Source organism: Anomaloglossus baeobatrachus, chromosome 2 (genome assembly GCF_048569485.1).
Source record: "Anomaloglossus baeobatrachus isolate aAnoBae1 chromosome 2, aAnoBae1.hap1, whole genome shotgun sequence".
NCBI classification, from domain to species: domain Eukaryota; kingdom Metazoa; phylum Chordata; class Amphibia; order Anura; family Aromobatidae; genus Anomaloglossus; species Anomaloglossus baeobatrachus.
In genome coordinates this window covers 202,583,867-202,609,931 of record NC_134354.1, presented here as the reverse complement: position 1 = coordinate 202,609,931, position 26,065 = coordinate 202,583,867, and the positions used below count along the sequence as shown (strand labels likewise).

At 44.1% G+C, this 26,065-nt stretch overlaps 1 protein-coding gene across 1 annotated transcript in view; it reads right to left on the bottom strand.

Annotated features, from left to right (window-relative positions):
- Positions 1-1,761: 1,761 nt before the first annotated feature.
- MOV10 (Mov10 RNA helicase) overlaps positions 1,762-26,065 on the bottom strand; it is a 153,247-nt gene continuing 128,943 nt past the window's right edge. The window contains exons 16-23 of the mRNA XM_075333616.1: positions 21,742-21,859; positions 19,526-19,717; positions 18,095-18,160; positions 17,705-17,770; positions 15,641-15,766; positions 6,187-6,275; positions 4,535-4,659; positions 1,762-3,908 (exon numbers count right to left, since the gene is read on the bottom strand). Coding sequence (XP_075189731.1) covers positions 3,844-3,908; positions 4,535-4,659; positions 6,187-6,275; positions 15,641-15,766; positions 17,705-17,770; positions 18,095-18,160; positions 19,526-19,717; positions 21,742-21,859 — 847 coding nt within the window. The 3' untranslated portion in view covers positions 1,762-3,843. The remainder of the gene's footprint in view (positions 3,909-4,534; positions 4,660-6,186; positions 6,276-15,640; positions 15,767-17,704; positions 17,771-18,094; positions 18,161-19,525; positions 19,718-21,741; positions 21,860-26,065) is intronic.

The following is a 26,065-nucleotide window of genomic DNA, read 5'->3' as shown; positions in this document are numbered from 1 at the left end:
ACTGCATTCTAACAATTTGTTAACCATTATGTAGTGACATTATTTAAAGGTGTATTCCCACCTCCAAGATCCTAGCCCAACATGCAGTGGGAATAATAATAAATAATAATATTATTATTAATAATAGGAAATACCTCCAATTACAAATGTAGTATAGTTCTTCTGATTCACTAAGCTGCTTACCTAACGTGTAGGCATTGCAAGACCTTAGGTATCCAAGATTACGGCCACTAGCAACTGTCACTATATGCGTGGTCATAACAATGAATACCTGCAATGTCCTGAACACTAAGTAAGCGACACAGTGAATCAGAAGAACTATACTACATTTCTAATTGTAAGTAGTTGCTAATATTATACACCTATTATATATTTGGGTAGGATCTTAGAAATGAGAATAACCCTTTAACACTAGAAGTCCCAGAGAGAGGTCATTTAACATTTCTACCTTTGGAACCCAGAGATGGGTCGAATGATCTGAAGGATTTTAGCTAACATCCTATAATCACAGTCTTTTGTTCTGTAATTAAGGCCATTACTGTCGCACCACAGGAGGTTGTTGTTTTCCATTGAGTTCAGCCATTTAGTTTCTAGTTAGTTCTATTCAGTTTATTGTATTTGATAATAGTTTGGACTATAGCCCCTATCACATTTAACGACTTACCAGCGATCCCGAAAATGATGCGACCTGATAAGGATCGCTGGTAAGTCGCTGGGAGGTCGCTGGTGAGATGTCACACAGTCAGATCTTACCAACGAAACAGTAACGATCAGCGATCTGTATAAAGATCTCGGCAGGCGTTAGGACAGTGTTAGGAGGTCGTTGGTAGGCGTCAAACAGTGATGTGTCCTGCCCAGCAGGACATCGCCTTTGAAGAAAATGGTCCCAACCATTCAGCAACGACTAGCGATCTCACAGCAGGGGTCTGATCGCTGGTAGGTGTCACACATGAGATCGCTGCTGCGTCACAGAAACGGTGACGCAACAACGATCTCGTTAGCGATCTCGTTGTGTGTGACGGGGCCTTAAGGGTCATTTGACCCTCTTTCGGGACTTCGGGGGGAGGGGGAGCTCAAAATTTCTGGGACTTCTAGTGTTAACAATGGTCTCTATTTATCCTGTTACATAGGCTCTGCAATGTGAACAAGGTTCTAACAAGGTGTGAATTAATCACACATTGAGAAGTATTGCATTCCCTTAAAATAGACTTACTAAACAAGAATATTGTGTAGTTTCAATCTCATTACGTAGTGAAACAATTTAAAGGAATATCTATTTATCCCTGTACATAGGTGCTATAATATGAACAACGTTCTTACAATATGTTAACCATGAAAATATTGGCACATAATTAAATCATGTCTGAATTAATTAAGCCACAAGTGTGAATAGGATCAAATCCTATGTATATACATATGGCACTTGCAATGTTATCATGAGTAACAATGGTTCTCACTTGAAATGCGTAGATGTACATGGGTTTGGGGGTTTTTTTTTTTTGTTTTTTTTTTTAGGGATTTTTGTCTGACATTTGAAGTCTGAATTTTAACCTTTGGATTTTCTATAAATTAATTTTTCTGCAGACCATAGCGCTGGAATTTTTGCCTTGTTGACTAATGCCGTACAGATCCGCAAGTTTCATAGTTATCACCATATGGTGGTGATAATCGTCTTGGTCTTTGTAGAGTGTTTATGTACTAACAGCATTGCTGCCTGTTGGGTTCTCCATAGATGTATTTATTCCTTAAAAAAGCTGCAATATGGCTAAAAACTCTTTACAATATTTGTAAATTATATAAAATTAAAACCACAAGTCAGAACTAGTCAGGTCATAATTTAAAATATTTAATTTTTATTATTACAAAATTGAAAAAAATCTCATATCAAAATTTTAATGTATAAAAACAGAAAACCAAATACAGTAGTGCACATATTTTTTTCATGTCCATGTATTTTTGCATAACCAACTGGTGCACACCAAAACGCGAAGACTTGTCTGATTTATATCCCAATTACGGATCAAACTTGATAAAGCAACTCTATACATTCTTAGAAGGCATCTGAGTGTGGTCCAGTTTATTTGATTGTGGTTTGCTTTTCACTGACTGTTTCATAGTAGAAACTTGAGAACTCTCCATCACTTGTTGTTCTATACAAGAAAAAAACTGATGAAATACTGAATGATCAAAATTGATTTTGATCAAACGCTAAAAACTGTCAAATGTTGTCTGAATGGTGCCTAATAATAATTAGGAGATTGTTTGTGTCCCATGTACATCAGCTCTTATAAATAATTACATCATGTATGTATCTACACTTAATCGCTCCACCACATTATTGATCTGTTATTTATGACTGATATTTCCTTTATGTGTAAGCAATGGTATAAGAAAATCAGAAAAGAAAAAATCCCAACTTGATTTGATCAGATTAAGGTCTCTATATATATGAAGTCATTAGTGATAAAAGTTAGCGTTTCAAATAATTTGTAAAAAGAAAAAAAAAAAAAAGTATTCCAAAAGTTCCCCTTTATAAATATATGATTAAATTCTACAATTCAAGTGATAAATTAAACAATTTTAGCCCATCAATGAATATTCAGAAACTAATAAAAATATACAATTGATACTGATTTATCCAAATTCTTAATGCAGTGATATTGCATAAGCTGCCCCGATCACAGGCAGTATAATATGTACTGGTGACAAAAATGACAAAAGTTGGTGTTTTTCCAGTGCTCATCGTATGTATTAAATAAGAAAGACAAGACAATTAGGATCAATCAAGGCTTGATTGTGCTATCGTTATTTCTAATAATTTTACTTAAAATGTAATTCATTAAGATAATTTAGCTTTAAACTGAAAACTATGACGTGTAGGTGAAGTATCTAGGAAAAGAGATGTTGTGTTGTTCTCTGTTCTAACAATGTAAGGCCGGGTTCACATTGTGTTTTACTCTCACGTCAATAGCTCTGTTGGGGTTTAAGTAGGAAGACCTGGAAAACGGGATTCGAATGTGATCAACTACATCTTGGAGCCTGCCTCAAGCAGGGAGGCAGAGATGAAAAAGACGTCCAGCAGAGCACACAGTGACTCAGTCTGCATTATTATAGTCAATGATCCACTCTGCACATATATCCAAATCCCATTTTCCAGGGGCTGCAGAACCACTGTCATTGTTAGGCAATATGAACATTGCCCAAGAATGTCAAAATCTAATACCGAATGAATGTTAAAAATATTTTTATTGGCCAAATAATTTTCCCACCCACTAGAATCGTGGCTTCCATTCAGCAAAGCCAGGATAGGAACGTCATTTTCCCATGGATACTGTAAGTTGCAAAGACCTCTTCGGCCTTAATGAAGGTTATCATAGTTCATAAATAGCACCGAAAACTAAATTGTTCTTGCAATTGAACATATTGAATGGCTGTTTGAAACACTGATGAAATCCCCCAAAAAAAACAAAACAAAAAAAAGGCTAAAAAACACAGCCTTTGTTTTATGTTACTCAGGGAAGAGCAATGTTGGCTAGTATGGCCGCCAATTAAAACCCCATAGGTTGTCGTCCAATTTTCATATAGAAAGTAGGCAAATCTACAGTTACAAAGGAAAAATCTTTAAATAACCTACATAACAGGAGTCTTAGAAAGCTGGTTGTTATAAACTATGAGAATTATAACATGGAGGACAAAAGATATTACACAGGGACAAAAAGAAAAGAATTTTCAACAGTCTGTTAATAGGACATTGTACAAGGGAATGCATTTGAATGAGGGAATAACGTCTAAAAGTTGATATAGAAGTATAAATCTCCTGGAAGCTTTGTCAGTGAGGATGCGTTAATGCTCATGTCTCCATGCTGGCTCTCCTTGCTGCTGCACTGCACTCTCGCCACTCTGCTCACCTGTAAAATAACAGAACATATACACCTAGTTATATTTATATCATGTCGCGCTGATTGATAACACGCTGATATTTATTAGATCTTAAATAATATAACAGGGAAAGTGCATAGTTAGTTAACACAATATTTACTACAGCTAGAAAAATGAAAGGGGTTATCCACTACTATGACAACCTCTTCTGATTCCAGGTTCCTCCCAGGTAAAATAATTAAGCCTATACTCACCTCCTGTACCGGCGTCATTGCAGCGGCTCATGTATGGTTGTGACGTCACAGGAGCCCCACGTCCAAATCAGAGCCGGCTTCTGTCTCACAACCTTTGGACCAAATCAGTTAGTGAGTGCTGCGACTGCACTCCTTTCCTCTTGATTGCTCGTATGGTCCGAAGGCGGGTAGAAGGAATGCGGCGCTGACTGGATATGAGGCTACTTTGACATCACAACTCCACATGAGCCCTGGAACCACGAGCTGCAACACCTCTGGAATGGCGTTGGTACAGGGAAAAAAAAAAAGAAGAAGAGTATAGGCTTTAATATTTTACCTGATGGAAATATGTGGAATCAGAAGAGGTAGTACACTGGATGGAGTCAGAAACAGTAAATGTACACTTGTGATTCTTCACTTACAAGGTTCTGGTTCGTTAACATTCATATTTCCAAATAGTTCTGTAAGTTCAGATTCATTCAAATCTTCAAGGTCACCTGCTTGGAAGCCACGAATACCCCCTTTATCAGTGCAAAACTGTAAAAACCTGATGAAAATGAAAGTAGGTTAACAATAAATTCATGAATCAGTTCAGTCATTGTTAACCACCAAGAGATGTGTACCTGATCTTACCAAGAAATACTGTTAGGTGCAAGTCTGAGTCTACTTAATGACTTTGGTTGCACAACGTGTGTTATAACCAAGTTTATACTAGGTTCCCACACAGGGCAATGGGAGGGAATGTGGTCATGCTGCATCTGGCAGGTTGTCATAGCTACAATGGAACAGTCACCTCACAACTAAAGGCGGATCTACCCACCAATCACAAGCAAAAACACGGAATGGGGCGCTATTGCACATGAAAATGTAATGTATTTTCAAAACCACACACCCTTTCTAATGGACGTAAAATGTAAATACACTCCTCACACTTTGGGTCAACCCCTTTAAAAGGCAAATGCCCCCAAAATTCCCAAAATCAACTTCTAAATGCCCACTTTTAGTTTTGCCAACTCTACCACTCCTGAAGTTCTGTTAAAATAAGCAGCAAGTGGGAACCTCCTATCACTTTCCAATGCTTGATTAGATCAGCTTAGTTTATTTTCAATTCTTTATTCATAGAACAGTTTTACAAAAAAAAAAAAAAAATTGGGCAAATATTAAAATTGTCTCAAAGAAAAATCTGTGTTGCCTATAGCAATTGATTATTGCAATTTTAAGTGTTTAAAAAATGAATGCTGAGCTCCGATTGATTCCAGTGTGCCTGCCCACTATATACAGTAGGTCTCTATGATTGGGAAGAATACGTAATGTACAGGGGCCCTCATGGCTACATCTCCCTCTGGAAAAACAGCTAAACCATATGACTTTGCTGTCCTAAAGGGGGCTTTACACGTTCGCACCCGCCCCCGTCATTTGTGCGTCACGGGCAAAATCGCTGCCCGTGGTGCACAATATCGCTAGCACCAGTCACCCTATACTAACCTTCCTAGTGACGTCGCTGTGGCCGGTGAACTGCCTCTTTTCTAAGAGGGCGGTTCGTGCGGCGTCACAGCGACATCACACGGCAGCCATCCAATTGAAGCGGAGGGGCGGAGAGCAGCCGCAGGAAAGTTGCCGGAGGATGCAGGTACGGTGTTGTTCGTCGTTCCTGGGGTGTCACACATAGCGATGTGTGCTGCCTCAGGAACGACGAACATCCTGCGTCCCAGAAGAGCAACGATATTCGGGAAAGGAACGACGTCTCAACGATTAACGATTAGGTGAGTATTTTTGATAGCGGTCGTTCGAACGTTTCACACGCAACGACATCGCTAACGAGGCCAGATGTGTGTCACAAATTCCGTGACCCCAACAACATCTTGTTAGCAATGTCGTTGCATGTAAAGCCCCCTTTACTCACTTGCCAGATGGGCATCACTCTATATAGGAGCACCCCCTTAACATGGCTGAGCAATTCTCCCTCTACTGTATGGACATTTATTAATCCATTGGGACAAACATTTCTGACTTCTAAATTTAGACATGCCAGATAAAATGGTCTTTGTATACAGGCATAATCATCGTTACTTACCGACACCAATTTGGATCTTTTCGTAGGATAACAGCATTACCAACCATGATTAAGAGAGATTTTGCTCTTGTTATGGAGACATTAAATCTCTAAATGGGGAAAAAAGATTTTTTTTCTTATTAGAAGATGCAATGGAAGCGCAAAAGGACATTTCTCCTCATTTTTTTTCTTCTTCTTTTATAGAATTATATATGAGGCAGTTTTGCCAGTTTATGCAATAAAATAGTTTTTAAATTTTTTTTGCTAAGATAATTCCACACACACTTGAATACATGTATCTACTGCAAAAAAATTGTGCAACATTATACAATATACTATAATGAAATGACTGAGTATAAAGCTGCAGGTTTTAAAGACATTAAAGGGAATTTGTCAAAAGGATTAACCCTCCTAAGCCATCTATATGAACATGCAGGACATACAAATGTTGAATAAAAAATGATTCCTTGATAACTGCGATCTGATGTCTTATGAAGGCATATTAAAATGTTTTATTATGGTGTATAAGTATTAGCAAGTCAACAAAGCAGGCACTATTTGTTAGTTGCACAGAAACCTTCCTCTAATCTAGGGCTGGGCAAAGTGCAACCCACATCTGGCCCTCTAGCTGTTCCAATTCGGCCCGCAGTTGAAAACAGTGGACCACAGGCCAAAGCATGCCCTCCGCCACTTCCTGGTGTCACCCATATTTGCATCCACAGAATGCAGGCAGTGGCGAACACATTTGTGGAGGATGGTGCTTCCTGGTTCCATCATCTACCAATCAGTGTGAGGCATAACAGACGTGATGACATCACATCATCGCATGTGCTGTGCAGAGCATCAGTGCACTGGAGGAATGGGAGTGAGGTGAGCATGTGCCCTTTTTTGTTATCCATTTCTATGGGAGGTTTGTATGTATGTAGAAGGCTGTGTGGGGGCTCATAGTGTATACAGGAGCTCATGTGCTGCTAATAATGTATTTAGGGAAGCTATGTGGCGGCTCATACTGCATTCTCATACTGTATATAGTACTCTGAGGGCTCACTGTATATAGGGGCTCAAACAGTATATAGAAGGCCATGTGCTGCTAATAATGTATAGAGGAGGCTATAAGGGGGCTCACTAGAGTTGAGCGCGGTTCGTGGTTCGAGGTTCTCCAGTTCTAGGCTCGAGTGATTTTGGGGCCTGTTCTAGATCGAACTAGAACTCGAGCTTTTTGCAAAAGCTCGATAGTTCTAGAAACGTTCGAGAACGGTTCTAGCATCAAAAAAACAGCTAATTCCTAGCTTGGTTTCCGCTGTAATAGTGTAAGTCACTCTGTGAATCACACTATTATGACATTTCAGTGTATAGTGTGCGTGAACAGCGCCTTCAGATCACTGCTGTTTCTATAATGGCGATCGACATTTTTTTTTTTTTCCTAGTCTTCCTTCCCTAAGCGCGCGCGTGTAGTGGGGCGGGCCAGCATGTCAGCCAATCCCAGACACACACACAGCTAAGTGGACTTTTAGCCAGAGAAGCAACGGCATGTGTGATAGGATGTCCATGTCACATGTCCCTGCATTATAAAACCGGACATTTTCCTCCAGGACGCCATTATCTCTTCTGCGTCTTTGGTGTCAGACATCACTGTCGCAGCTCCGTCCTCCTGAGTCCTATCGCCGATACAGCTGTATGCGCTCCATACACAGCGTTAGACAGCATAGGGATAGCACTTTCTATCAGTCCTTTTAAGGGCTGAAACCGGTAGGGTCAGAGCCATAGGTGACAGGTCCTGAAAACAGAGACAGCGTCTGTGTAGCCAAGGTCAGGGATTTCGTCGCTGCATTTCCCTATTAGGAGGGAATAGAAAGGCAGGCTTCCATTCCTCTACCCAGAGCCCCACAATCCTGGCACTGTACCCTCCTGTCCTCTGCACACTCCAACTCTTTTTAACTAAGCCATTATGCTAGCAAACAGTCAGTGTACCTAGTGGCATCCTAAACGTGGCTATTGGACTTTTGTGTAGTCACAGTAGTGCAAAGATATTTGCAGCACGTCTGCCTGCATTGCACACTCCAACTCTTTTTAACTAAGCCATTATACTAGCAAACAGTCAGTGTACCTAGTGGCATCCTAAACGTGGCTATTGGACTTTTGTCTAGTCACACTAGTGCAAATCTATGTGCAGCACCTCTGCATGACACCCTCCTGCTCTGTTTTTAATAAGCTATAATGATAGCAAAAAATACTGCCATTTAGTGGCATCATAGAACTGGCTGTTGTATTCCATTAGTGCCCCACTGGTGCCAAGCTATTTCTAGCACCTCTACATGACACCCTCATGCACATTTTGCTACGCTAATGTTATAGCAAACTCATGGAATTCATTGCTGCATTTGATAATTCGGAGGGATAGAAAGTCAGGCTTCCTTTAGCTTTTCCTTCTGTTCATAGACAGCATCTCCAAGAGCAATTTCCCCTCCACGTCTAAGTGTGGAGAGGCAGCTAGTGCGCATGCGTGTGCCGATTTACCCCAGCTGCAGCCTAATTACAGTGTTTCGCCTAGTGAGTATGCTCAGCCTGACTGTGCTATTCCTGACGCTAAGTCTTCATTTCGGGATACAGCGCATGCTCCCACACTAAGTGTGAAAACCCTCTTTGCACAGGTGCTTGCATTCCGTGCCGGGTCTAAGTCCTGTTTTGTGCCTAGACACCATGCTAAAGCTGATAGTCTTTTTTCAGAGACTGTATTTCATGCTACTGAGCATGCTCAGGCACTTACTGCATCAGAGACTAGGTCCGGTAATAAACTCTTTGGCCCTGCCCCTGATGTGGGGGGGCACATATAGACCACAGGGCATCAGGTGTCCTCCCAAATGGCTTGCAGAGGGCCACCCCTATGACTTGTCACCGCATTATTGATGGTCAGACGATGACTGGTGAGGTGTTTGGGTCATGGCAGCCATGAGGTCATCATTGAAGTTGCGGTTCCAAATAGGACGCTAGTTATGCCACTCATGACGTGTCACTCTACTTTTGTCTGCAGGAGGTGCATTGTGGTTCACCCTGGTTTAGGGCGGACCCAGGTTATAAAAGGGGCTGGAGCCAACAAGGAGGTGCGCAGTCTTCTATTATGCTCCGAAAGAGCACACCTCCATGTGTTGAACCCATTGCGGCTTTAGGCCAGAGGTAGGCAAGGATAGGGTGTCGATGCAGGCCACCACCACAGTTGGTAACGCAGAACGGTTAAGACCAGCTCCTGTCCTACCAGTCCTGCTTGTGCAGCCCAGTGGCATTAACAGGCCTGCTGCTGCTGATGCGCCTGCTGTCCACAGGTGTGCCCCTACGCACACGGTCAGCGTACTCAATGGCCCCTGTGTTGTTAACAGGGAGTTCCTGGGCTGGGTGGGCATGTGGACCCTGTGACGCTAACAGGGCTCACAGTCTCCAGATCCGAATGGCGTCTAACTCGGTTCAGGCTACTATTAGTTTCATAGCCACACAGCTCTGTATCCTCCACCAAACCTTCCAGTTGCCAACCTCTCATTTTCCAACTGGGAGCACGGTGGACACTGACTGCTGATGGGGATATATACCTTTCTCTTTCTTTTCTTATTAATTTTCGTTATATAGCGGTAACATAGTATATACCACTTTATCCAAATCTGCCAGTCCCACTGTAACAGATGGTGTTTCTTCAGCAAATGTTACTGTTGCTTAACCACCAAATCCACGGACCAAAACTTTTTTCCCCTTTCCAACACACCTGTTCCCCTTTCCAACAGCATCTGTCCTTTTTCAACTCATTTTGGTATATGACCAAAAGTGCAACTGTGCAGGGACACCGTACTCAACGCCATCTCAGCACAGCAGCCAGCCCTCGGTCCCTCAGATGTGGACAAGTAAAAGACCATTTCCTCCTATCCATGACAAAGCGTTGAGATTCACTCTGTGCAGCACTGGTGTTTAGTGGAAAAGTAGATCTAGGATTGCGTACCACATTCTGCAGATACTCCTGTATACGTGCGTCCATTTCTATGGCAGGAATTATTTTGCCAAATTTTGTCTTGTACCGGGGATGTAACAGTGTGGCAACCCAGTATTCTGGATTACTTTGAATTCGTACAATCCGAGGGTCATGTTGTAGGTAGTGCAGCAAGAAGCCGCTCATGTGTCTTGTGCATCCAGGAGGACCAAGTCCTTGGTGTGTTGGTGGCAGAGAGGTGAGAATCGTGCCTCCTTCCTCTGCCCTCTCCCCACAACCTCGCACAACCGAAATGTGAGCAAGCTCTCACTCATCTGCTGAGTCTTCCATGCCCATCGCCAGTTCGTCCTCCATTTCTTCATGGGCTCCTGCACCTTCCTCAACACTTTTTGCTGATACTATGCGCCCTTGTTAATCCCTCTCCCTCACCATGACTGCCGCATAGGTGCCGCTGACCATCTGGACCTCGTAGATCTTGTTATCCCTTCCGCATATGACTCCTCCTGTACTTCCTCCCCTTCCTCTTGTCCCAACACCTGACTCCGAATAATAATTACAGTGTGCTCCATCATGTAGATGACCAGAATTGTCACGCTGAGAATGACATTGCCAGTGCTAAAGATCTTCGTCGACATTTCTAAACTGTGTAGCAGGGTGCATAGGTCCTTGATCTGACACCACTCCAGCAGCGTGATCTGCACCACCTCTGGATCAAGTTATCCCAGGCTATATGTCATAACGTATTGCAGCAGGGTTCGGCGGTGCTGCCACAAACGCTGCAACATGTGCAGATTCAAATTCCTGCGTGTGGGCACATCGCATTTCAGGCGTTTAACCACCAGACCTAAAGACTTCTGTAGCGACGAAAGTTGTTGAGCTGCTGTGTGCGCACAATGGAAGTGAGCACATAGCGAGCGTGCACGCTGCACAAGGCCATGTAGGCCGTGATGGTGTTTTAAAAATTGCTGGAGAATTAGGTTCAACACGTGAGCCATACAAGGCACGTGTGTCACATTGCCCTGACGATGGCCCGCAGCCAGGTTTGCATCATTGCCGCACACGGCTATTAAGTCACCAACGGAGTTCGCTCCGTCAATTTGTACTCCGGTCGCCAGGTGACAACGTGTTCCTTTCATGAATAGTGCTGATGATGGGAGAGGAGTCGATGCCAGCGGCGCAGGTGGACGCAGGTTATGCTCACCCACTGGGCTGCATTACCTTGACAGATGCAGAATCTCTGGCTGAATGTAGCTGGTGGGTATCTCACAGATGAAATACCATCATTCAGCTACAACCAATGGGAAGACACCACACCCTTTTTTATGCCCATCCTGTCTGCAGACCACTGCCAGACATAGCTATGACCACTGGTTACTTTTACCCCCAGTTCAGTTTTATGATTTTGTGTGCTTGTTACCTGACTACTTTTCCTGCTTGCTGTTTATGTACCTTGTTGGCCGATCCGCATTTCACCTCTGCTTGTTTTCTGATTAAGTCCTGGCCGTCCCATTCTGTTCCTGTTCCTCAATTAATGTTTTGACCCTGCCTGACTACTATTCTCTGGAACTGCAGCCTTCCACAGGTATTAATCACCTTGGGCCCTGTGCAATTCCTAATCCCTGTATAGGGGTTAAAGGGTTTCAGGGTTCTAGGGGTCCTGCTTGGTGAGTGGCTTCCCTCTAGCCTATCATTAACAGCCCATCTGAGTGTGTGGATCAAGGAAGGCATTACACCGTGCTCTCTGCAGAAGGCCATGTGGGCCAGGATAGTGCTTTAAAAATTGCTGGACAACCAGGTTCAACACGTGAACCACACAAGGCATGTGTGTCACATTGTCACAGCGAAGGGTCGCACCCATGTTTGCATCATTGTCGCACCCGGCCTTCCCTGGCTGCTGGTTGAGTGGAGACAACCATTGATGAAACTCGGTATCCAGAGCTAACCGTCCACAACTTCTCAGCGGTGTGACTCACATTTCCCATACATTTCAAAGTAAAACTTTGACCGCCTGATGGCATTGAGCTCTGCTGCCAGCATAGTAAGGAGGTGTGTGGTAGTCCTTGTGCGCAGTTACAAGGAAGGGTGGCCTGACCACACAGGGTTTGCGCCAAGGTGGAGGACCCACACGAGGTTGAAGAGGCAGAAGCAGTGTATTAACTTCTACATACAGAAGAAGGATTGAAACAACTCGTGGGGACGGCAAGACTTGTACAGCAGACCCTTCTCCATCTCTCACCATAGTTTGCCAGTGCCCAGTCAGTGACATGTAATGACCCTGTCTATGCTTACTGGTCCAAGTATCTGTGTTGAAATGCACCCTGTCGCACACAGAGTTTCTCAAGGAAGTGGTGATGTTGTGTGCGACATGCTGGTGTAGCGCGGGCATGCTTTTCTTGGAGAAGCAGTGGTGATTGGGCATCTGGTACTTCGGCACAGCGACAGACATAAGGTCTCTAAAATCCTGTGTGTCCACTAGGCGGAAAGGCAGCATTTCGGTAGCCAACAGCTTACAGAGGGATAGAGTCAACCTCTTAGCTTTGTCATGGGTCGCAGGAAGTGGCCTTTTATTTGACCACATCTGAGGGACAGAGATCTGGCTGCTGTGTGTAGACTGTGTTGAGTAGGGTGTCCCTGGAAAAATGCAGGTTTGTGAGGAAAGTGCAGGCGGAGACATGATGTTGCCTTCATCCAACGTTGGTGCTATCGATGTCTGAGAGAGCTGTACACACTCACTTGTTTCCCCTTCCAAACCAACTGACGACCTACCAAGCAAACTGCCTGTTGCGGTTACAGTGGTGGAAGTTGTGGGTGGAAAAACAGGTGTGACAGCTGTCCCCACAGTCCTAGAAGATGACGAGCGCGCGGATGCACTGGAAGGGGCAGGCGGTGGATGGTTGGCTCCGCTAGGCCGCATTGCAGCACGGTGAGCTTCCCACCAGGCCATATGATATTTATTCATGTGACGATTCATGGAAGAAGTTGTCAAACTGCTGAGGTTTTGACCTCTACTAAGAGAACCATGACAAATTTTACAGATCACATAATTTGGGCGATCTTTTTCTATGTCAAAAAAGGACCAGACTAGGCAAGGCTTAGAGGCCATGCGACCTGTTGATACACCCCGAATAATGCTCAGAGGCAGAGTGGTGGCTGAGGATGCAGTTGTAGACGTGCTACCAGTGCTCCGACTGTGTCCAGGAAGGCGCAAGGTAACTTCGTCGTCGGTTGCATCCTCCTCCACCGCCTCTGTTGACCTCCTCGAGTGTCTGACTGTGGGTTGACAGTAGGTGGGATCTAGAACTTCATCATCAATTGTTGTGTTTGCACTCCCCTCCCCCTCAGACCGAGCCTCTTCTTGCCCTGACCGAATATTTAAGTTGTCATCCCAATCGGGTATCTGCGTCTCATCTTCATCAGTATGTTCCTCATTGTCTATAACCACAGGTGTTGGAAAGGCAGCATTTTGGTAGCCAACAGTTTGCAGATGCTGAAAGTCAACCTCCAAGCCATGTCATGCCCTTCTAAAAGCATGTAAAACACAGCGAGGGGACTCCAACCACAGTCTCCCTCGTTTCCACTAAATGGGCCACACACACCCCACTTGACTGGCATCAGTTGACCCAATTTTCAAGATGAAAAAGATGCTTTGCATGAAGCACTCTCAAAAATACGCGTGCCTTTCCCGTCCCCTGGCTGACCCAGGGGAAGAAAAGTCCTCTGAGAGCCATGTCCACATTGTCAGTGGACAGACACGTGTGCTTATCTGCCAGCAGACCCCCAGCAGCACTGAAGACAGGTTCCGAGAGAACGCTGGCTGCAGGACACGACAAGATCCCCAAGGCGTACGTGGCGAGCTCAGGCAATTTATCCAGATTGGAAGCCTAAAATGAGCAGGGCTCAAGTTGCACATTAATGGAATCGATGTTTCCTTGCATATACTCATATATCTGTGTGTCCTCCTCTTTTTCCTTGTCCAGCTCTTTTGTTTTCGCATGAGTATATGTCCTTGTCACTTTCCCATGTGTTGTGAGTTGTTTGTCACCTTTTGGACACCTTTGAGGGTGTTTTCTAGGTGTTTTTCTGTGTTTGTGATTGCCTGCCATTGTTTCCTATGCAGTTCGAGTTCGGTTCGTCGAACGTTCGACGAGCCGAACTCGAACGGGACCTCCGTTCGGCGAACCGACCTCGAGCCGAACCGGGACCGGTTCGCTCATCTCTAGGGCTCACACTATATAGAGAGGGGCTATGTGAGCTCATACTGTATGTAGGGGGCTATGTGAGGGCTCATACTGTATGTAAGGGGTCATTTGAGGGCTCATTGTATATAGAGGCTATGTGAGGGTTCATTCTGTATGTAGAGAGCTATGGGAGGGCTCATACTGTATGTAGGGGGCTGTGTGGGCTCATATGGTATATAGGGAGTTGTGTGACAGTTCCTCCTTATGTAGGAAGCTATATAAAGGGCCCATTCTGTATGTAGGGAGCTATTTGAGGGCTGTATATATTGGCTATGGGAGGATTCATACTGTATGTAGGGGGCTGTGTGTGGGCTCATCTGGTATATACGAGGTTGTGTGACAGTTCATCCTGTATGTACGAAGCTATACAAGGGCCAATCCTTTATGTAGGGAGCTATGTGAGGGCTCATGCTGTATATAGGTGAAGTTGTGTGTGTGTGGGCTTATACTGTATATAGGGGGATGTCACCATGCTTAATTCTGCTCAATATTAAGTGATCAAATAATACTTTAAATTCATATTCATTGTAATAAGTTAATTTTAAGCAGAATTAATAACAACCTATTAGTTCGGCCTTTCACACCAGTAAAGGGTGCTTTACACGCTGCGACATCGCTAACAATATATCGTCGGGGTCACGGTGTTTGTCACGCACATCCGGCGTTTAGTGACATCGCAGCGAGTGACAGCTAGGAGCGACGATCAATGATCGCAAAAACGTCAAAAATCGTTGACACGTCGCTCATTTACATAATATCGTTGGTGGTGCATGCCGCTGGTTGTTCATCGTTCCTGCAGCAGCACACATCCCTGTGTGTGACACCGCAGGAATGATGAACATCTCCTTACCTGCGTCCACCGGCAATGAGGAAGGAAGGAGGTGGGCGGCATGTTCCGGTACTCATCTCCGCCCCTCTAGTGAAGGAGGGATTGTTCGGCGGTCACAGCGACGTCCCTAAACAGGTATGTGTCGTGTGACGCTACCGTAGTGATATTGTTTGCTACGGCAGCGATCACCAAATGTCGCACGAACGACGGGGCGGGTGCTATCGCTAGCAATGTCGCAGCGTGTAAAGCACCCTTAAGTCTCTAACGTGGCCCCTCAGGAAAATTAATTGCCCATCCCTGATCTAATCCAAGAGCACCACAGGTTAGAAGATCACAGGAGGTACACAAGTTGTTATAGAGTCCAGTGATATTTTATTTACAGGACAGAATATTTAGTTGTGCCATGCATATTTAAGCTTAACAATTCTTCCTACTTACTTTAGGATTTTTCAGAAATCCAAGATTAAAGTCTTCATCAAATTTGACATAATCCATACAACTCCGCACTGTAGAAATAAGGATCACCTTCCGTTCCTGGCCCTGAAACTCTTCCACAGAGCCAATCTGTTAAAAGGGACACAAAATATGTCAATTCTGCTGTTGGTAGTCTAAAATAGAAGTATTTTTAAAATATTGTAATTAAAAATAAAATGTGCACTATAAAATTCAGACTTTTATTGCAGATTTTGTATCTTGATCAGCCACTCGAACAAACAATAGACAAGTCTTCACAATTTTTCACGAACCGCTTGCTCCGAAATAAAGAAAATTAGAACTTGTACCTAATCTAGTCTATGGGGTTGTTAACATGTCAGTCATGACATCGGAGTGAGCCTTTATACCATGCACTGATGAGTAAAGTGATTAGATGTCTATTCTTCAGGTCAGTACGATTACAGCAATACTAGAGTTACATCAGTTTTTCATGTTTTGCCATTCACCATCTAGATGCCACTGACTGCATTTAGGGGATTAAATGTCCACAATCATGGCTAAAACTGATCATTGTCGATGCATATTCACCCTATGGGGAGCTATGATTACTGCTGTTTTTACGGCACTGAGCACTACGCCCCTTTGTAAAGGTCGTTGATAAGGTATTAAAGCTTTTGGAACACTATCTGGGTTAGCAGAATAAAACCAAAAATCTTCTAGGTGCTGAGGATTTAGCGATGAGTTAAAATTTGCATACAATGCAAACATTAGGGAAAATAAATAAATAAGCACAGTTTCTATAGAATGTTTTAGAAAGGGAACTTGCCAAAATTCACATTTATACTGCATTCACATGAGTGTGACTTAAATTTGCATTTGATTTCTGGAGATATAGATGTGTATTAGTGATGAGCTAATGTATTTGTCACTATTTGCTACTCGCACAAATAGTACAGTATTCGGGGTATTTGTTATATAGAGAGTAATGGTGTATTCGCCTCGCTATATTCGGATGTTTTGCCCAGAATGTTTGGCGGCTAATTGGCAGCCACTAAACATGCTGGGCTTCTTAACCAATCACAGTAATGCCACAGAATCTTGATTACTGCATTACTGTGATTGGCTGACTGCGCAGCATCTTAGGGTCTAAAAGAGCCCTTCTGCCGCTATTTTGCGCGCAATACATTGCCAGAGTCTCTCTCCAAGCACTTCATACTCACTGATCACTGGTGTGGCTGTCACACTGCTCTCACTGACTATCATCCTTTTTCCTTACCACTCATTAGGCTCATACATATTCACTGCTTCACTTGACCACCAACGTCTGAACTGTCACTCAACATGGGGACGGGTCTGACTGCAACCAATCACAGATGCTGGTGGGCGGGTCTATATCGTACAGTAAAATAAAATTAAAAAAAAAACGTGCAGTCCCAGCTAATTTTAATACCCAGCCAAGATGAGGCCTCACAGCTGGGGGCTGGTATTCTCAGGCTGGGGAGACCCACGTTATTGGGAGCCTACCAGGCTAAAAATATCAGCAAGCAGCAGCCCAGAATTGCCACATCCATTAGATGCGACAGTCCTGGCACTTTACCTGGCTCATCCGGTTTGCCCTGATGCCGTGGCAATCGGGGTAATGAGGGGTTAATTATAGTGCACAGCTGTTATCAAGCCCAAAATTAGTGTGACAGCCACGCTGCGCAGGTGATCGGTGAGTATGAAGCGCTTGGAGAGAGAGACAGCGAGAGAGAGAGAGAGAATACGTGGCATAATATTATGACATGCTTATTCCCAGAAACCATATGGGAGTCAGAAATGCATGCAGGCATATTCTCCAGGCTCTCCCCATTCAGTTTTGTCACTTTCCCATCCATTTCAGCCTTTTCCTCAGGCCCCCAGACCTATCTGTTGGGTCCAGCAGAAAATTACTCTCATTTCCCTTTGACTTGCATTGTACTCGCTATTCGTAACGAATACACGAATATTACAAAGTATTCGTTATGAGTATAGTGAATACGAATATTACGGTACTCACTCATCTCTAATGTGTATATGTAATCTTACCTTAAGATCTTTTATACCAGCTACAGCTTTGAATTCTTTATCAATGGCTTTACGAATTTTTTCCACCTGAATGAGAAGAATTGCATCATGTACAAAGAATGATAAACTACTCTTTTGTTTGATTTGAATAACACTTTGAATACAATTAATATTAGTGGTAAAAGGTACTGTTACATTATTTGTTCATCGTTTTAAAGAGATATTTCCTCTAAAGGAGGTTTATGTACTTCATTGCAGGTAGGAGTGTTATACTATTATATCCAAGATTTCTCTTGCATTGTACTCGCTATTCGTAACGAATACACGAATATTACAAAGTATTCGTTATGAGTATAGTGAATACGAATATTACGGTACTCACTCATCTCTAATGTGTATATGTAATCTTACCTTAAGATCTTTTATACCAGCTACAGCTTTGAATTCTTTATCAATGGCTTTACGAATTTTTTCCACCTGAATGAGAAGAATTGCATCATGTACAAAGAATGATAAACTACTCTTTTGTTTGATTTGAATAACACTTTGAATACAATTAATATTAGTGGTAAAAGGTACTGTTACATTATTTGTTCATCGTTTTAAAGAGATATTTCCTCTAAAGGAGGTTTATGTACTTCATTGCAGGTAGGAGTGTTATACTATTATATCCAAGATTTCTCCTCATTGTGCACCTGTCCTGCCGCAGCTCACCTCCATCCTGTTCTCCAAGCAGCTCACTCCAGCACCGCACATTTGATGTCAGGGTGTCTGGCGCTGAGTGAAGATGCCGAAGAATATATTGTGCGCTCAGTACTCATGGGAGGGAGACCTAATGGAGGGCTGCTGCAGCAGAACAGGTGAGTGGTAAGGTTTTTCCTTTTTCTCCCCTATTTTTCAGGACTTTTGCAAATCAATAAAACCATGGAAGCTATTAAATTTTTATTTTTTTTTTCGACTCAGAGCACCCAGATATTTTTGTAAAATTTGATGCCAATTAAATTCTTCTTGAATTGGTTCACTTTTACACTGAGTTCCAAACACCACTGTTGCCTATCTTGTACAATGTAATTAATTGATATTTAGATGTTTTAGCTTTACAGTGACACTGCTCACATGGTGGTGGGTGGAAGATATTTTGAGTGACTGCTCATGCCAGATGAAAGGGGCAGTCTTCTAAAATGTTACACAGCGACTGAGCCTCCATCCGAACAGTGTCTCTGCAGAATCAAGTAACGTGGTTGGATATCCTTGCATGGTTGAATATTCGTCAAATGTTGATGCCTGTATTTTTTCGATGTAATCTTCATATTACTAAAACACTTCTTGATCTGTAACCAAGCATGTGGCACTTTTTTTTATTGAACTTCTCTAGAAGGAGGTCCTTACTGATGTCTTTTAGGGATGGTCGAATACCTCAAAATATTCGGATTTGCGAATATTTTCCCGAATAGGTCACCGCTATTTGACTCTTCATGAATATTCTATGCGCAATGTAAGTCTATGAGAAACCCGAACAACAACTATCCGGGCTTCCTATAGACTTACATTGCGCATCGAATATTCGCATAGCGGCGACCTATTTGGAAAATATTCGCAAAGCCAAATATTTTAGGTATTCGATCATCCCTAATGTCTTTCTCAGCCCCTGGCCTTTGAATAACATTGGTCAAAAATGTGTGCTGCGCTCTTCAAACGCAGACAGATTTTCTAGCAATCTGACTACCAGCTGCCAATAGAAGTGATAGATGAATAAAGCCCTTAGTGAGAAAACTCCTTTTTTACCAAGTAATTACAAAGATACTCTTAATACAAACATTTATAAAATTATGTAAATCGTACCTGCTTTCTGTAAGGAGCAATAATGCCAATTTCTGTGGGGGAGATTTTGGCTACACCTTTTTTTCCTTGTGACTCTAGTAAACTGTGAAGATAAGATGCCAGAACTTCTATCTCATATACATTGAAGAAGGATGGGCTGTTCCCTTCTCGTTCATCTTTTCCCATCACATGATGGAATATGATCGGAAAGTTCTGTATAAATAAATATTGCACAAAACTGTAACAATAATCAGTGTTTGCTATATTATGTTTTCTATTTAATTTGTTAGCAAAGCAGACTTTTGTAGGCCTTACGTACCACCTTGTCCTAAAACACTCAGGAGGCTCTTTGTAGGTGGAGGGGTTTAGGAGAGAAGAAATTGAGACCTCTTTTACTCAAAAGGGGCATTCCAAGCTTCAAAAATCCTTTCCCAATATGTAGTAGGCATAATACTAATAGTAGCAAATACCTCCAATTAGAAATGTAGTATAGTTCTCCTGATATAGCCACGTCCCTTTCCTCATGTGCATTTAACTGTCACTATATGCGTGGATGTAACTAAGCTACATTGCCCTGCACATGAAGTAAGAGACCAAGCAAATCAGGGGAACTATACAACATTTCTAATTGAAGGTATTTGCTAATATATTATATATTATTAATATTTATTATTACACCTACTACATATTATAGAATGGTAGGGTTGGAAAGGACCTCAAGGGCCATCAGGTCCAACCCCCTCCGAGTGGTTTTTCTAAATCATCCCAGCTATATGTATATCCAGTTTCCGATTGAAGATTTCCATTGATAGAAAGCCCACTACCTCCCATGGTAGCCTGTTGCACATTCTGACTGCCCTAACTGAATAGGATCTGGGAGGTGGAGGATAACCGTTTAAAGCAGGGTTGGTGGGGTGGTGAGAGAACCTCCTCAAATATCTTAGAAAAATTCTGGTGCGTGATGCTTGTAGGCTATTGTGGCACCCCAGTGGTCTGTTTGCCACAGTAGCGTTGCCCTCCTCACATGGGGTAATGTTATGCCTGAAAGCAAGAAGAGTCCTCCACGCTAGGTAGCACCAGCAGTCAACACTTTCCTAACTCCAGGCCAGAAGGGGGAACTCAAGAACCCAGTTTAAGGGGAGTTTCCTTATACATTCTGGCCTGGAGGAGGGGGTCAGAAACAGGGAAGAGGAAAGCAGAGCAGTCTCTGGAGAAAGAGCCTGGGGAGTGGAGCAGGAACAGAGCTCGCCCCAGAGCAGAGCGCTAGGAACAGGGCACCTGAGTCCTTGGTTGTCCGGGTTCTAACAGCCTGGCAGATGAATCTGGAGGGCAGGAGACTGCATGTCTTCTGGGCACAAAAAATGCCCGGGGCACAGCAGCATATTAGAGCCCGGAGTCACTACCAGAAGAGCGGCACCTGTAGAAGGCTCGCACCACCTGCCATACAGGTGAGAAGCAGTACCAACACCAGGAAGAGGACCGCAAAATAGCTTTAAGAAGCAGGGACCTACACAGGACAGCTCAGAAGGAAGACCTAAGAACCCACCTGGCAAGGTGGATCCCGAATTGCTTCCATGCTGCCTGGACCTCCGTTACCATCCAAACTAGTTTCCCTGGCTTGCACCATTCACTACCAAGTAAAAGGAAACGGAAACTACAGTCCCAGTGTCGTCCAGTTATTGGCTGCGTTTTTAGTCCTGCACCCCAATGTTAATTCCTCCATCATAAACTACAACGGTTATGCTGGGGCCCTACTCGTACCATCATTGATGCGTCACCATCATTCCCAGCCAGCAGCGTTGGCCATACATTGCCGAATACCACAGGTGGCGTAACAACTTATCCCCTGTAAATATCCCTCATTTAAATGACGCAGCCAGGGTCACGAAGTCGGGCCCTGCCGCCGTGTCCTTCCAACAGAACCAGCCTGGTTCTGAGTGCCCCACGGCCCTGGTGGGCGTGTCACTATTGAAACACAGAGCTAAAAACACGCAAACATAACATACATATCTAAACATACATTCAGGGAGTATGGAAACTACTTCAGAAAGGCACTAAATGTCCTCCTGAAAGGGAGTCACTAAAGTCACCAAACCTCAATAGGACTCAATAGGATAGAATAGTATGTGGTGGTCACACTATTCATAATTTGCATAGCCATACTGGGAAATCTTGACTCAGTGGAAAAATAAAGAATAACTAATAGTTTAATTAGAAAACACTTTTAAAAAGCTTACCCTTTTAGGAAGCTTCTCCCAGTTGCAGTATGCACATGTAACTATTTCATTAGCCTTGACTTGTAGCTCATTATCATAGAACAGTTCATTTGGTACGGAGAGAATGTCAGGATGAGACCTAAAAAAAAAAAAAAAAAAAAAAAGAATTGATCGTACGAATATACATAGCCAGGAATAAAACAAGGGAAAAGTTATCACTCTACAAGATTCCCTAGCCACTTGTTGGTCTATATTTTTTTTCTTGCATAATTAAACCATGTATGTATGTAGCCTTGTTCTCAGCCTCGTTCAGATGCTCCACAGCCTTACATTGTAAAAGTTCCTTCGGGGTCACACGGAGCACAATGTAACCCGCAGAGTTTGCAGAGCGGTCATATTACTGGTGAGATGAGAAAAATGGCACTTGATTCCGGAGTGAGCGGAGGTAGGGAGGTTTATTAATACACTAATCCGACATTAGATGCACATATACACACACATTTAATGAATAAAAATACTTAGTGGGAATGATTCTTTATTGTTGATTACTTCGTGGATAGGTGCAAAAATACTGAAGAAAATCTGCAAAAAAAGGGGGTTTCTTTCAGCTCACCTATTCAGTGTCCATATTACTGGCTGTGAGTCCACTTGATACTGGGCGATGCAGGGAAACAAGGTGCCGGGCAGTCCAGGATACTAGTAAGTGGAAGGACATTCAGCACTTTTCCAGATAACATCAATTTTCTTGATTTTAAAATTTCTTAAAAGACATGGCCCAAAATAAAACAAGGTACTGGCACCAATAAACACCGCTTACGCGTTTCAGACCGTGAGTAGAGTTGAGCGCGGTTCGAGGTTCTCCAGTTCGCGGCTCGAGTGATTTTGGGGGCTGTTCTAGATCGAACTAGAACTCGAGCTTTATGCTAAAGCTCGATAGTTCTAGATACGTTCGAGAACGGTTCTAGCAGCAAAAAGCAGGGCTATTTACAGCTAAAGTGTGCAGGAGCCATCGCTGGCAGCCTGCCAGAAGCTGGTAACTAAGATAAACATCGGGTATCCAAGCAAAGCGCTTTGGTTAGTAACCCGATGTTTATCCTAGTTACGTGCAGGAAGCCCACACTTCCCCGCTCAGCTCACTCCGCTCCCTCCTGCACGCGGCATATACTCACACTCACTCACCTGTCCCCAGCTAAGCAGTCCACGACACTGACGTCCTCAGCGCCACCCACTTCGCACTCCGCCGCCAGCACACATGGCTCCGCCCACCTGCACTCTGCACACATGGTCCCGCTCGGCTTATTTGCGGTGATGAAGTCCCAACCTCAGCGCTGTCACTGTCCTCCATGGCCCCCGCTTGTCACATCACCTTCTCTCGCTTCCGACCCGAGACTGATTAGCGGTGACGTCACGGGCCGCTCGCGATACTTGGCTGTGAAGGCGGCGGTCATTGAACTCAGTGACGGGTCCTGTCAGCACTGCAAGAGATCAGCGCAGGTAATGTACCTCGCTGACAGCAGCACTTGTCATCCCCTGCAGTGACCTGGGCTGACCCATGTTAGCTCAGGTCACTGCACTGCTCTCCCAGCCAATGGGGAACATCCTGCTCTTCATTGACTGGAACAGTGTGGATCGTCATGGCAACCCCTTGGATTACACCAGACCTGGATTTGTTTTTCTTTCTAAAAAAATTGGTTAAAGAGGGAATGTATTGGGGAGTGTTTTTTCAAATAAAAATGTGTTTGTCTATTTTTTTTTTATTACTGACTGGGTTGGTGATGTCGGGTATCTGATAGACGCCTGACCTCACCAACTCCAGGGCTTGATGCCAGGTGACATTACACATCTGGTATTAACCCCATAAATTACCCCGTTTACCACCGCACCAGGGCACGGGATGAGCTGGGGCGAAGCACCAGGATTGGCACAGCTAATGGATGCGCCACTTCTGGGGCGGCTGCGGCCTGCTATTTTTAGGCTGGGGAGAGTCCAATAACCATGGACCTCCCTAGTCTGAGAATATCAGACCCCAGCTGCCTGCTTTACCTTGGCTGGTGATCCAATTTTGGGGGGACCCCTACGTGGTTTTTTTTTTAAATTATTTATTTAATTTAAAATAACAGCGTGGGGTGCCCTCAGTTTTGGATTACCAGCCAAGGTGAGGCTGCCAGCTGTGGTCTGCAGGCTGCAGCCGTCTGCTTTACCCTAGCTGGCTACAAAAATAGGGGGAACCCTACGTCTTTTTTTTTTTTTCTTTCATTTTTTTGGCTAAATACAAAGCTAAGCACCCCTTTATGCCACATGAAAGACACCAAAGGGTGCAAAATTACAAAATGCAGGAGAGTGGGACATTATGTGTCTTTCTGCCATTATAATGACAGAAAAGACTGATATGATGTGCACAAGCACAAGAAAATCACCAGAGCGCTCTACGCTGTGAAAAGCAGTAGAAAATGGCACTGGAGTGAACATGTGACCGCCTCCTGTAGGATGAAGCTACGGATCCTGGGTAAATTTATGTATTTTCCCTCCTTCAGTTTTTTTGCAGTACACAAAAAAAAACGGAAGGCACACGGATGACAAACAGATGACATACGGACCGTCTACGGAACTGAAACGGATGCCACACGGATGCACCCATGAAAAAAACCGGACTTTTTTGGAGACCGCAAAAATGGATCGGTCGTGTTAATGTAGCCTTATTCTGATCTGCCGTTTATAAACAGCAGGCAGAAATAAGTGAATAACGCCCCCCCAGCGTCAGAAAATCTCCGGGGTTTCAGGGCTAGCTGAGACCCTGGAGATCATGATTAAGGACGGTTTTTCCGGTCCCCGCTCACGTGATCACAGGTATACACCGTACACCGATGATCATGTTACAGTAAATGACAGCGCCGGTAAAAAGTAGATTTTGGGTACTCACCGTAAAATCTCTTTCCTGGAGCCTTCATTGGGGGACACAGGAAACCATGGGGACACAGGAAACCATGGGTGTATGCTGCTGGGACTAGGAGGTGACACTATGCAAATAAAAAAAGTTAACTCCTCCCACGTAGTATACACCCACTGACTGGAGCTGAGGAGATCAGTTTGTGTAAAAGCAGTACGAGGAGAACTTGAATACCAGAAAATTCCGGATCTATTGAAGTCTTAGAAAAAGGGCGGGTGCTGTGTCCCCCAATGAAGGCTCCAAGAAAGAGATTTTACGGTGAGTACCCAAAATCTACTTTTCTTTATCGCTTCATTGGGGGACACAGGAAACCATGGGACGTCCTAAAGCAGTCCCCAAGGGTGGGAAGAGAAAAAACCCGAAAACAGTGTTAGCAGAGACAAGATTCCTTGACCAGAACCTGGTCCTAGACCCGGTAAGGAAAACGCTACCCGGCCAGAGGCCGAAGTATAGGAGAAGCGTTAGAGTACTAGAGAGTACTAAGAACTAGTGTAAAATACGTGAGCTAGGGATAGGACGATTAGGGAGACACTGTATCCTCTGAGGTCTGTACCTAAAGGAAGGTAAGGATCTAAAGCGACCGATAGCAATAGGTTGGGCTCGACAGACCCTGGTACTACGTTTGAGACTGTGAGAGAGCGAAAAACTAGGGCACCTGGTAGAGGTAGGAGCCGGAAGGTGGAGGCCAAAGGAGCCTTGGCCCCTTATAGCCGCAGAATGACTAAAAAGGGAAACCGACTACCTAAAAGGTTGCAAGGGAGTCGGGATACTCGAGAAGCGTGTAGGGGAATTCCGCCATAGGGGCACTTGACTCGTTGGTTTCACAGCACCCGAGGAAGTGATGTGACCCTAGTGGAATAAACAGCCTGCGGGCGGGAAAATAATACGGGAGATAATTTTTCTGTGTATGGAAGGGGCTCAGAGAACCTGTGAGGTCCGGATAAAAATGACAAGGTTAAGGAGTCAAAGGAATTCCCAGGACCGACTTCCGCTGTGACGTGGTCGACAGGAGAAGGGAATCTGAGCATCTACAGTAACGTGACTGGGAGAGACCCGAACTCTGTAGTCGGGTACCGGGTTATCATTGCAGTGAATCATGGGTAGGAGAACCCCCATGGGGGACGGCTCCTGAGAAAGACAAAAAGGCACAAGACCTGGGATGTATGACCTGGAGTGGGAGAATGAAGGCCCCTTTTGAGGGGGACCTCAAGAAAGGCTCGGACTAAGTCGTTGTCTTAAGCGCTAGCCGGCCAGGGGAGGGACGCCTATTCCTGGAAGTTGGAGTCTAAATGGTCTGGTAGGAGCTCTGCTTGAAAAGTGCAGGGGTGCACAAGCGGCTACGACCAAGCGGTGGAAGGCGGACGTGGAATCTGGTATGGCGGAGACTACAGAGAGATC